The 13,771-nt window shown below is 43.5% G+C and overlaps 1 protein-coding gene across 3 annotated transcripts in view; it reads right to left on the bottom strand.

Annotated features, from left to right (window-relative positions):
- Window positions 1-6,091: 6,091 nt before the first annotated feature.
- HPSE2 (heparanase 2 (inactive)) overlaps window positions 6,092-13,771 on the bottom strand; it is a 538,231-nt gene continuing 530,551 nt past the window's right edge. For all 3 annotated transcript variants that reach the window (XM_006925894.1, XM_006925895.1, XM_006925896.1), the window contains one exon: window positions 6,092-7,365. In XM_006925894.1, the coding sequence (XP_006925956.1) occupies window positions 7,200-7,365 (166 nt within the window). In that variant the 3' untranslated portion in view covers window positions 6,092-7,199. The remainder of the gene's footprint in view (window positions 7,366-13,771) is intronic.

The raw sequence follows: 13,771 nt of genomic DNA, 5'->3' as shown, positions 1-13,771 counted from the left end.
CCGTTTTAAAACTGTCTTTGTATTATTGAGTTGTAAGAGTTCTTTATATATTCTGGATACAAGTCCCTTATTAGATGTATGATTTGCAAAAAGTTTTCTCTCATTATGTGGCTCGTCTTTTCACTTAATGGTATCACTTATAGCACAAAAGTTTTCTTTTCAATTTTGATGTAATCCAACTAATCTATTTTAAATTATGTCCAGATTTTTGTGTCAACATAAGTTTTCATTTCACTTGGGTAAATACCTAAGAGCGGGATGCCTGGGCTGTATGGGAAGTGCCTGTTTAAGTTTATATTAGGCTGGTGAACTATTTTCTGAAGTGCATGCACCATTTTACATCACCCTGAGCAATACTGAGAGTTTTAGTTGTTCTATAACCTCCCTTGCATTTGATATTGTCCTTTTTTAACTTTAGCTATTCTAGTAGGTGCCTCCTACTAGAGTGGTCTCTCATTGTGCTTTTCATTTCCATTTTCCTAATGACCAATAATGTGCAACTTCTTTTCATGTGCTTATATGCCATCTATATCTCTTCTCTATTAAAGTTTTCAAATCATTTGCCCATTTTTAAATTGGATTGTCTTGCTTCTTATTATTTATGGGATTTCTTTATGTATTGGAATACGAATCCTTTATCAGATACCTGTTTTACTTTTTTTTTTTTCAGCCTGTGGCTTTGCCTTCTCATTTTCTTTACAGTGACTTTCGAAGAACATAAATCTTTGTGCTTTTTTGTGTACCATCTAAAAAAGTCTTTGCTGAGCCAGGATCACAAAAATTTTCTCCTCTATTTTCTTCCAGAAGTTTTATAATTTTAGATTTTGCATTTGTTTATATTCCATTTTGAGTTGGTGTGAGATGGCATGACAGGATTCATTATTTTGCATAGCTGTCCAACTTTTCTAACTCCATTTGTTGAAAAAAATATCCTTTCTGCACTGTATTACTTTGACACATTTGTCTCAAATAGATTGACCATATATGTGTAGATCATTTCTGGACTCTCTGTTCAATAAATTTAGAACGATTCAGGTTACATTAAGGATTTTATTGATTATCTTGGTTTTTGGTTTCATCAATTTTCACTGGTTTTCTGGTTTTTATACCACCCATTTCTGTACTGATATTTACTATTTCCTTTCTTCTGTTTACTTTGGATTTAATTTGCTCTTCTTTTATAGTTTCTTAAGGTAGAAACTGACCCATTGTTTTGAGACCTTTTATCTTTACTAACAAAGAAGTTTACTGCTATAAATTTCCTCCAAGGTGATGCTTTATCAGCACCTACAACTTTTGATATGTTATATTTTAATTTTCAATTAGGTCAAAATGCTTTCTAATTTTTCTTTTGATTTTTTTTTGATCCATGGGTTATTTAGAAGTATGATATTAATTTCTAAATATTTGGAGGTTTTCCAGTTATCTGTCCATTTCTATTTCAATTCCATTTGGTCAGAGAATATGCTTTGCGTGACTCGAATTCTTTTAAATTTATTGATAGCCTAGGATATGGTCTATCTTGGTGGTGCCCATAGCAGTCTTGGAGGCCAAGTGCTGAAGATGGCAGAGAACCCACATCAGAGAACTACATGGAACAGAACCTCTGTACACCTTACTCCATTCCCACCAATTGAATTTTAGTGATCTATGAGCTAGAAATAAACTTCAGTTGTGTTAAGCCATTGAAATTCTGAGGTTTGCCCATGATTGCAGCTAACAGTTATTTTAACTAAGATAGACAATGACATCTAACTTGATTGATAAAATTTAATTTCCATTTGGAATATTTGAAGGAAAGCTTGTTGGGGAGACAGGAGAGGGAGAGGGCAGCATACCATGAAATCAAAGATCCCCAGCATGTGTTAGTTCATCAGGCAATCAGTCTTGAGATCAGGCGTAGCACGGACAACAGGGGCCTCCCTCTCCCCACAGAACACGCTGAGAACAGGAAGTGAGCGTATTCACATTTTATTACTTACAAATCATTATCTCAAAATATAAACTACCTCATGGATCCAAACTCTCTGCAATCACCAGACTCATATAAACCTTAATATAATCTGTTTTCTGGAAGAAAATATTAACACGTGCTAAAATCCCCTGTACAGAGAAGAAACTTTTCCCGGGAGGTGTCCCTGCACTCATTTTGCCAACTTCCAGATGAGTAAAACTAAGGTTTCTTTTTGCTTTTTTCCAAAAATATAATTTATTACATAACATTTACAACTTGAAAACGAATCCTAGAATATGTTCATGAATAATAATTAGAAGAGTAATGTTCATGACAGGGGCTGTAAAGAGGGGCGCCCTTTTCTCTGCTGGGTACATGGGACAATGGGATTCATTTACCAGCCAGGCGTTTGGAACTTGGTCAGCTCCTCCCAAATGCACTCAGGGCTCTCGGGGGCTGCTCTAATTTGCTGTCTTTTGGTATTTTGGCTTTCTTGTTTTAGAGAGAGATTTGCAAATACTACCCGTGGGGCAATGATTAATGGACTTATTATTTAGTCTGGGAGGGTGAAGAGAAACTTCCAGACTTCAGGGTGGTGAGGGAGGAGGAGCAGTGTTCTGAAGATGGTACATGTGTGGGTGCTGAGGGGTTCCCACTTACCTCCAGGACGGAATATCAAGAGTCATTATCACCTGTGGTGGGTGGTGGTGATGGGAGTGGCCCTTTAAATTGTTCTACAGAAAAACAGAGGGAGCGGAACAGACCAGGCGAGCCACTTGTGGGCCAAAATGAGCCTGAATTCAAAATTCTACAGCCAAAGCTGGTCACAGCCTGATTCACTGCTCATCAGAGTTACTACTTGGCTTCCTTAAACCCAAGATCAACTGTCCTGGGGGAAGGCACTGCTAGGGTTCTCTGTAGGCACACATAGGTCGTTAAGAAAGCTAGCTGTGGACAACACATAGATGAGAAAAAGTTGGCCACAATCAGTCCAATGAGAGAGAGCATGGTGCAATGAGAGCAGGCTTTGGAACCCCACAGATCTGGGTTCAAATTTCAGTTTGCCACTCTATCTGCATGGTCTTGGGAAAATTACTTCACGGTCCTCCCCAAATATTTACTAGCCAGGACTGGGAGAGGAAGGAACAGAAGCTGCTGTGTTCCTGTTAGTAGAACTCAGAGGCAGTGATTGTAATGTGCCAGTCGTTCGGGCCTTATAATAACTGTTTCTCTTTGAGAACCCCTTGCTATCTTATTTCCAATTCTAGTACATCCTAAGTAAAGACAGCAAACATTTCTACAATCAAAACTTAGTTCCCTCTTAGTGGGCTCCAGGCTGGGAACAGAGTGGCTGGCAGAGGCGAGACTGTGGAACTGGCGGGTAAGTGAGTGGAAAAGAGCGACTGAAAGTGTCCACGCTGGGCAGTGGTGCTGAGGTTGGAGATGGAGGGATGTGGAGAAGCCATGCTACATAAATGCTTATGCTCCTTCTTCCCCTGCCCTCTCCAAACCATGTCTTTATTATTTTTGTTTGCTCTATTGATATTCCACATTTTTAAAGTCTTTCCCTGTCCAGAGTTTTTATTTCAGAGGGATCCACCTGATTCACCTTTGCTTCTGCAAAAATTAAACACTACCCTTTTGTTTTCAGAAATAAAGCTGGTCTCAGTGGATTTCCAAGGTGAATCCTGCAGCTGCATCCATCCCAAACACAGGGGCCTTGAGTGCCTGTGGTAGAGCACACCTGTAGATGCTGGGTGTGGCATGGACCATGTGGCAGCTCAGCAATTCACAGTCCTTCTGGTCCTCCCTGCTGCCCCACCCCAGGAGGCTGCAGAGGCTCCCTGATGCCGAGAGCCAGTGGGGGCCTCTTGGGCAGAATCCACCAACAACCTCTGCCCTGTCAGAGATGCCAGCCTAAGGCCCATCTACCCAGGGATTGCCAACTGCTGGGGAGGAGCTGGGAGCTGCAGAGGGCCCTCGGGAATTGCGGTTCTGGGAGTCCCAGGCCTCTGTCTCATTGTAGCCCAGTTCTGGTATTTTCAAGCTTTTCTCCAGCTGGAGATAATGCCAACATCTCACAGTTGCAGCTTTTTCAGGGCACTAGAAGAACTGGGGCACTCTCTCCACATAACAATGAGAATTTGTTCTGAGCCTTTGCGATAAGAAAGGAGAAAGATAATCATTCCTAGAGGCAGAAGGAACAGAAAATCATCTCAACAAAAGGCATGGACTTCTCATTATACATTATCACGCTTTCAAATAAGCACTTCCATTATTTGGTTTAAAATAAAGTAGTTCTTAAGTTTTAGATTATCTTGGCCATGTCTTGTTTTAGGTGAAACATCTGATCTGGGGAGGCTGGTGGATGAGCTCTTTTGTTCTGAGGCCCAGCCTGGCAAGCTGTTCTCTTGATGTAGATTGCGATGCTGAATTTTGCTACAGGTTGTCTTTTGGGGAGTGTGTAATAGGGGAATCCATTATAAGAAGCAACCCACTCCCACTTATTTGGTCATTACTCCCACCCCAAAATGAACAATCTGGAACAGATGCCCTGAACTAAAACCACTACGGAATGTGACGTTTTAGTGAATTTCTCGGTTTCCTTTGAACAATGCAAAGATTTCTTCCACGTGACGGTTGCAAAATTAGAACTGCAGGACACCAAAAGTAAATTTCGGCGATTCCCTTCTCCCTTTTCATTAACTAAAAAACAAAACACACCTCTTAGGAGCAGCATTTAATACACAGAGAAAGACAACGGAAGCAGGGGCTGCCTATATACTGCATGTGTGGAGGCTTAGCGGAGTCAACACTCATTTACAGAAAGTGTGTCCAAATGGAGCTCTGGAGGTCCCGGCTGCACTGAATTAGCAGAACCTTTGAAAGGGTGAGTGGGTGAGTCTGTGAATGGGCAGCCCTTGAGCTTGGTGGTTAAACGAACAGACTGGATTATTCTGAGCTCAGCAGGCCATTGCCCTGGGTGACCCAGGTCAAGCTGTGGACCCTCTCTAAGCCTCATCAGAAAAACAGGGATAATGACAGCAACTCTTTCAGGGGCTTCTACCTATGTGGAGCAAACTAGCCCAGGGCTAGTTTGTGACTGCTGTGATCTCTGGTTACTTTTGTTATTTATTATAAGGGGCTTTGCAGCTGTGCCTGCACCAGTATACAGAAGAGATTTTGATATTTGCACAAATTTGTAAAAGTTTGGGGAAACAACCTCTTAGCCTCTCAGTTCTCTTTTTTGATCTCTCCCTCACTTTGGCCTGTCCTCTGCCACTCCCTTCCCCTCCTTTCTCTCTCTGCTCCTCTCAGAGCTGAAGCTTCAGGGGGAGGCGCCTGCTTCTGGAGAAGAAGAGGCCTCTCTGGGTAGCCCTGTCGCTGCTCTTCTCTTTCTAGATGCTTCCAGACTGAGCCACCCACTGACTGGGTCCAACCAATCCTTAGTCTCCTCTTTTCTTGCTGTTCCTCCTGTGTGCTATTCCTCTGTACCTAATAACAAACCTGTCAAAACCAAGTCGACTAATTTCCTTACACATAAAACAGCCTGTTGATGTCCCTCTCCAAATTCCAGTTCTCCGCACTGAGCATCCTCTACCTCTTCTCCTGGCTGTACTTCCTCCTGTCTCTCCCCTTACCATTCACTTTGCAGACTTGGCCCTAATCGTGGACTCCCTGGGCATCTTCGGCAGTCTCCCTGGCCTCTGGCCCCAGCGACCCTGCCCCTCCCCTCCATTCCTATCCTTTCACGACAGCAGAAATTGTATCATTCTCTTAGTTGGAACCCTGTGACATTGTCAAATAGCTCCTTCTTTTGAAAAAGCATCATTATCTCACTTATCTTGACAAAGAAAATCACATCCACAGAAGAGAAAGTCATTTTAGTCGTGGATGGTTCGCAAAGACCCACATACCCCTTGCATCATACAGAAGGTCCTCACCGTGAACTTTGGCTCACTCCGCTTGCCCCCTGGGAGCTTCTCACCTACTATTCCACGGTTTCCCCAGCAGACCTGTTTCCAGAATGAAAGCTTTGTTCAGTGCTCAAATAAGCTGGTCTGGGACAGGAGGGACTTGGCCAAATTTAATGACCAGATTAAATCTCTGCCTAGTAAATGCATAGAGAGGCACACAGCTACTTGGGAAGAGGAATAAAGTTTGGGGTTAGTTGTGTCTTACAGTGAGGACGTTTGATTTACACCTCTGGTTTTTGTTGTTGTTGTTGTGGTTGTTGTTTTTTAATGGTTTTGGTCAATGTAACCATTAAGGGCTTACCCTTAATAAATATTCTCTCAAATTTAAGGCAGGTCTAATTATTGGCTTTGTTCATTTGGGGTGTGTGTGTGTGTGTGTGTGTGTGTGTGTTTGTACATGTGTCATGGTAGTTTGGTGTGCTTTCTCTTTGTACTAAAAGTCTCTCCTTCACAGCCACATGACAAATGATGATTACTTTTCGTGGTGCCTAATATATTGCCCTCCACTCAATGAATATTGTTACCTGACTCCCATTCCAACCCTGGGGGAATCAGGATTCACAGAGGAATAGAACCTTCTTACAAAATCTGGAGTATGATTGCAATTTTACTTTTGAAGCACCCGCTTCCCAGAGGCATAGCTGGTGATTGATGCCACTGTCAGAAACCCAGAGGCACACACTCATATACACCAGCCGGAAAATTACATAAACAGCTCACCCAGCAGGCCAGTGCTAACTCACCCACTTGCTCCCTTCTGGGAAGAGAGCTGATGGGAAACCCAGGGCAACAGCGGGGAACAGGCAAAGGAAAGGAGTTGAAAGAGGATCGGGCTCTTGAAGGTCCACAGGGTTTTTTTCTTGCTCATCTTCTGCTGAGGGCAGCAGCCACAGGTGAGGGTGTGGAGTTCTACTGCTGTGTGACCGGCATCATGGGTGGTTGTTTCATTTGTCCCGGGAGTGTGCTGCGAGCTTGTTTTCATGGTACGCGCACAAGGATACATACAGCTCTACACACATACCTTCATCCTCATATAGGTACAGATGATGTCCGCATTTTCCTTTGGGGTGAATGTGACCTACGTAGGCTAAGCTCATGCTATGACATTTGTCTTTTTGGAGAGCAAGTCTGTGTTGATTCCAGCAGGATGTGGCAGCAGGGACTGGTTTGATGCTAAGAAGATGTCTGAAAAATAAGGAGACTATTGGGGCGGAGGAGTGGAAAGCAGTCCAGCTGGCCCGGGGGCACCTTGTGGGTGTGGGAGTGGTTTATCGGTAGCGGCAGGCCAAAGCGTTGACATTCTTGACCACATAGAAGCCCATGGTGACTGGAGGGATGACCAATGTCCGGCCAGCCCGCAGGGGGCGGGGCTTCAATTCTGGGAGAGTCCCATCGTCCACCATCACTAAAGGCTGGCCGTTCAGCTGCACTGACCTATGGTGAGGAAAAACGGCACGAGACTCATCATTGCATTATAAGGGAGCCACGCAACAAAGCCTGGGCAGCCCCCCGACTGTTGCCAGCCTGTCTGATATGTGCACAGCTATCACTTACTGACACTTGCTATGCCCAGGCTCTCACCTGGGGGCTTTATTTTAATAATGAATTCAAACATCTCAGTGACACTCTGAGGAAGGAACAGTCATTATCCCATACTACCTGCAGGTGTTAAGTGATTTGCCCAAGGTCATAGAGCTTGTAGGTCTGGGAGCCAGGATTTTGAACATAGGTAGTTCAGTTCCACAGACACATCATTTAGACAAGTGACAAGTCTCTGTGATGCAGAAGCTGAAAAGTGTCTCAAGCCTATTTTTTTGAAAATCAGAATAACATGTCAGTTTAACTTTTCTACTTAAAGAGTTTTTACCAGTGGAATGATGCACATGCTTAAAATAATTTTAAAAATCTCCTACTTAACTCACATTTTTAATTTATTTGACGGATTAAAGAATTGACATCATATTACTTGTATATGTTCTGAAGGACAAACATACCTAACAACTCTACATTTTCTAATCTAAGAATGAGTTTTCATACCTAATATTCAATGGATGTTTCTATTTTAGCAACACAACAAAGGAGGTGATAAAGTGAGCATTTGTATCACAATTCACCCATCTTGCCTGCTTCACTCTTCCTGTGTACCCCGCATCTGCAACCCTAAGAAGGGAGCCACATACGTAGTGCGCTTAGAGAGTGAAGGGCAGCAGACCACTCATCCTGTGGTACATCCTGATTCTGGCCTGGGGTACAGAATCCAGACAACTTCCCAGCTGTTCCTGACTGGGGAGTGACTTGTATAGCCATGTACCCAGGTCGAAGCTCAGTTTTAAGGGTCAGTAGAATTGGCCAGAACCAGGCCACCAGTGGGAAAAAAGGCTGTGAGTTACCCTCAGAAAATCAACATTGCATAGTGCAGTTTCTGGGCTGTGCCCAACCTCCAGTGTGATAGCATTGCAGTGATATCATCTGAGCTGTAAAGAGAATTAAGTGTTAGAAATTTATACAGAGGTCTTTGTTTAGTGTTCTTTCTGTGCTGTGAGTGATAAACAGGTTTAGAGAGAGATAATCAGACCCATGCCCAATAGAGCAGTGAGTTCCCAGAGATAAGTGTGTTGTAAATTGCTCCCAATGGAGAGTGAGGCAGAGAAGCAGCTCCAGGCCTGGGACTGCACAAGTAAGTTTGGGCCCAGTTCAGATCTGACAGGCCAAAGCGGGCAGCCTCCTTCCTCTGGTTGGTATGACTAAGGAACCAATGAGTGAGGAGGGGACTCCTCCATGGACAGTCAGGCCTGCTTCTGGGAGGTGCAGGGGTGAGAAAGATCTGAAGCCGAGTGTCGACCTCACCAAATACGACCTCACCAAATACGCAAAGAGCTTTTGCTCCACATTCGAGCAACCCTCTCTGGTGAAGACGGACTACTCACTAGAGTGGGAGGCAGGGTGAGGAGAGGAGGCTTTTTTTGTAAAAAAAGAAAGCCCAGACTTGTCTTCACAGTATATCTTCATTATTTGATTTCAGGTGGTGTGACTATCCAACAACCAGACCTATGCACTGTCAAATGCAATTTCAATAATACTAATGAATGTTTCCAAAGCATACTCAAATTTACACCACTTCTTTACTTGAAAACCTTCAATGGTCCCTCTTACATACAGAATTAGGTAATGCCCTTTTAGATTCAGAGGATCCCAGAGTGTTGGCATCTTTGGGTTCTGGGAAGTGCAAAACTAAGTGTGATAGGCAAGCCTTTTAATTTCTATACTAATAATGAGTCGTTATTTTGGAACAGGCCTCATGCTGACATCCTTCTTGGTTGGTTAAAAAGCTAGCACAGGTGTGTGGAACCAGGAGCATTGACAAGATTCTGGACTGGTGTCTAACTCTAGGAACCTGACCACTAACTTGCTAGAGAGCATAATGAGCCATATAAGTGGGAGATGGTGTTTTTGTTATTCTTCTTTCTTTTCTTTTGCCGTTTTGATGGGTAAACTTTTTAATCCTTGTACTTGACTGTTCTGTGGCACTGACAAGTTTCATGCCTCTTTGCTTAAAGTCCTCTCTTCCTTTGGCTCCTGTGTTCAATTTTGCTCCTTCATTTCTGCATGTTGTTTCCATCTCAGGGGGACTGTTCTCTTCTACCTGCCTCTCAGATGCTGGGGTTCCTGGTGCTTTGTCCTTGGACATCTTCTCTTCTCACATGATGTACTTCCCCGGGTGATATTACCCACATCTGAGACTTTGATTATCCACATGTCAGATGCTTCCCAAACCTGTATCTCTAGCCTAGATCCTTCTCACGTGTGTATCCCTATTTAGCTATTCTATAGGGACATCAGAGTCACTATGTCCAAAGTCAAAATCTTCTACTCAAACCCTGTTGTTTTCACTGCCTTTTCATCTTTGTGCTGGAACCACCATCTGTCCAATTACCTAAGCCAGAAAGCTGAGAGTCATCTGAGACTTCTCTCCCTGTTCCTATATCTAAGGTCACTAAGTCCAGGTGAATCTACATTTTAATATTTTCTGAATCTGCTCCTTTCACTGCTATTATTGTAGTTTAGACCCCACCCCCTTGCTTGCCAGATTGTCGACAGAGAAATCTGTTGCCTCACTGCTTCAGGCTCTCCAAATCCCCACCATGTCCACTTGAATATGGACAATGACGCCCAGCTCCAGCTACCTCTCCAGTCTCAGATCCTGCCGGTATTCTTACTCCAATGTTAACTAACTGTGCATCACAGACCTCTGGGTGTGGGTGTGGGATGAGCTGGCAGTTATTATAAAGATTTCATCAATATATGCATGAATGAAGACTGTTTTACAATAAAACATTGTTAAGTCTCGCATATAGATGAGATATCTCTCAAATGAAAATGTAAGTAGATATTGTTGGGAATAAAATACTCAAGTTTATTTAAAAGTATAATAAATATTTTTCAAATGTGAATGCCAACAGACACTGTTGGGATTAATAAGATACAAGTTGATTTAAAACTGTAATAAAATTCCCAATAAGATTTTTTTGGGAGTACGAGGGTATCTTGTGCTTTTTTCAAAAAAGGAATTTTAAAAGGACAATTACTACAGTGTGTAAGGGCCATGACATCTGTTGACGTTACAAAGGAACCCTTCTACGTTTGAAGAGGCCAGCGCCCTTGTCCCAGCAAGACCAAATTAAATGACTTGCAGTTCGGCTTCCAGGTGGTTGCATATGGACCTCCCTCTGTTGCACTAACTACTTCGGGCCTTGTAGAGCCTGCTCAGGTGTTGCTCCCTCTGAGGAACCTTCTCTGACCCCTGGGTTAGGAGCCCTACCTCTGGGCTCTCTTGTACCCAAAACTTACCTATAAGCACCTCATGGGGTTTTAGTGTTTTACTCACCCTGTCCCTCCCTGGACTGTGAGCTTGGTGCGGAAAGGGATCGTGTCTTTCGTCCCTAAATCCTCGGTGCCTAACAAGATGACTGGCAGAGACTGGAGATGAAATATTTTCTGAACAAGTGAATGGACTTTTGAGGCTCTTTTGCATTATTTCTGGTCTTGCTGAGTCGAGTTTCTCCAGCTCTTGGAGGCTCACTGAGTGTCTTTATAGATTTCATTAACATACCAATTACTCTTGTTCTCAGTGGCTCTCAGATGTTAGCTGAGACCTGAATAATGGCTGATTCTCCAGTCATTCACTAGATACCTTATCCCAACCTGACACGAGGCCATTGATCATTGTTAGTGTTTTTCATCCTTAAAAAAAAGATCTATATGACCATCTCTTAGCTAAGCCAATATGAGTTAATTTCGTGAGACCTCAAGTCCTCATAGGTCCTTATCTACAAAGTCCCTTCATTATAAAGATGGACCGTGTGCTTTACTACCTCCATTCTATTTTTCTTGCTTACATTTCTCTTTTAATATTTATCCTATTTTCCAGTGAAGTCATTTCAAGCTTAATATTACAAGCTTCCATTTTATGCATTGAATAATTTGTAAATTTGCAAACATAATCACGTTAATGATAAAATCACGGATTGTCAAGCACCATCTACGCATTATGCTATGATTTACTTTGACTATGGCTTTTAGCCCTTACAACTACCAACTGACGTAAGTGTTAGCATCTCTATATTACAGATGAGGAAATCGAAATTTAGAGGCGTCTAAAACTCACCTAAGTCACACAGCCGATAAAGGGTAGAGCTTAGATTGTACCTTTCACCGTAGTCTTATTTAGCCTTCCTTGTGATTGCTAAAGAGCCCTGTGAGGTACATAGGGCAAGGTTATAATTATAATTAGTATTATTGTAACTTTACTGTTGAGATGAGGTCAGAGGGGTTAAGTGGTTTGGGCAAGGTCACATAGCTAGGTCTCGTATTCAGGCCTCCTGACACCTCTTTCTACTATTTCATGTTGTTCTCCAATTCCAGATGGCACTCACCAGGATCGTGTTTCTTTCTTTGAAAACTTCTCATCATATTTCCATCATATTCTGGGACCTCCTTACCAACCATGGCTTTTCAAACCAAATGCTAAATGATCCAGTCTATGTTGAACTATTTCTCTTAATTCCCTAGCTGCTGAGGGCATTTAAATTATCCAAATATTAGGACAACTGGGTTTTATCACCATCTGTTTTTATAAAGTCTGAGTTACTTTGAAATTCCTAAAGTTGTTTTCTTTATTTTGCATGCTATTTGAAATGGAATTCAATGTCTCAATTTGGAATCAAGCCCTCTGCTCCTCAGGTCTCTGTGGGAGTCCCTTGGCCAGGTCACCCTCCTTCCCCCACCACCTGTCTATCATCTCTGGTCTTCATGTCTTGTCATGGTTCTTGATAGATACTGAAGCAAGCTTTTGACTGTTTTGAGGTCTCGGTAGCAAGTCTAGTGAGGATGCCCTTTCTGAGTCCTGTAGATAAACTGCTGGACTCTGACCTAGCTCTGGGTGGACTTTTGTGGAGACAGAGACAGGGGAAGCCTGTGCATTTTGGGGAGCAGTCTCGGGACTTAGTGTCTGATTCTGGTTGGCATATTTGGGGCCTTGAGTGGGAGGTGAAAGGACAGAGATAACCAGTTCTGCCTCAGCCACTAGAAAAAGTGATTTTTCTGAGCTTGGATTTCTCATCCTGTAAGATAGACTAGATGAACTCTAACATTCCTTTGAACTTAAGCATTTTCAGGCAGGTGGCCCACAGCCTAACAGCTCGCCTGAGGCAGATTTTAATGTCAAATTCAGTGATCCTGCACAAAAAGAAATCCGATCATGACATTCACCTACCTAAACGTTCAGTGGCTTCCTGCTAATCTTAGAATGTTGTCCAAAGTCCTTACGAGACCCCACAAGCAAAGCCTCTTACGTAGTTCTCCAGCCCCTTGGAGGCTCAGTCTAGCTCCTACTCATTCTAGCTCCCTGCCACCCACCATCTCCTTTCACTCTGTGCTGCAATCTCTCCAGTCACGATCTTTCTAATCTCAGAGTTTCTGTGCATGTTCCCTCTGCCTAAGACCTTTTCTCACACTCCTTCCCCCTCCCAGCTTCCTTTTCCTGGCTAACTCCTATTCGTCCTCCATATCAGATGCCTCTCAAAAATATGCCCATATTACTCAGTACTTCCCAGGTCTCAGCGGTTATCACGCAGTATTGGGATTGTTGACTGCTTGTCAGCCTCTCCACCAGACAGACAGAAGACCATGTGTCTGTCCTATGCATCCTGCACTCTGCTGTCCACCAACACACACAGTAGATGCTCAATAAAAGAAGGACTGGATAAAGATATGTGGGTGGCAGAACTACAACCTATATGGAAAGACACTGGACTGGAAAGTCAGAGGCTGGGCTCTGAGCATGACATGTGCAGGCCTAGATACGTCACCAGTTGGCTCTAGTCTGTTTCTGGATTGCTAAATGATGAGAGAGAGGGTGGGAGGGAGGGAAAGGAGTAGGGGTTGGGGGAAAGGGAGGAGAAAGAGAGCGAATAAGAATCAGCGTGTGTGTGTGTGTGTGGGGGGGGTGGTGTTTAGGCTACCTCATCTTCCTTTGCTCAATAACCCGCACACCTCCTAGTTCCGACTCTATTCCAATGTTGCTTCCCCCTGTGCCACTAGAGGTCACTCTTGCTCTACACAACGGTGCCAGAGAGCCGGACCAGGCGGTGGCTCCCAGGAAGCAGAAGCAAGTGTGTTTGCACCCACGGCCCGCTTTTCCGGCCTGGGAAGGCCGAGAGTTGTGCCCTGCCCTCGGCCTCCCGGAGGAACAAACCACAGGATCAATTAAATCCCAATAAAAACTTTGTTGCGGTCCACTTAGCTGGGGGCCCACCCGGAATAGGGCTATTATTAAAGAAAA

The sequence above is a fragment of the Pteropus alecto genome, unplaced genomic scaffold, assembly GCF_000325575.1.
Source record: "Pteropus alecto unplaced genomic scaffold, ASM32557v1 scaffold88, whole genome shotgun sequence".
NCBI classification, from domain to species: domain Eukaryota; kingdom Metazoa; phylum Chordata; class Mammalia; order Chiroptera; family Pteropodidae; genus Pteropus; species Pteropus alecto.
The sequence above is the reverse complement of the archived record's forward strand: the minus strand, read 5'-3'. Positions and strand labels throughout refer to the sequence as shown.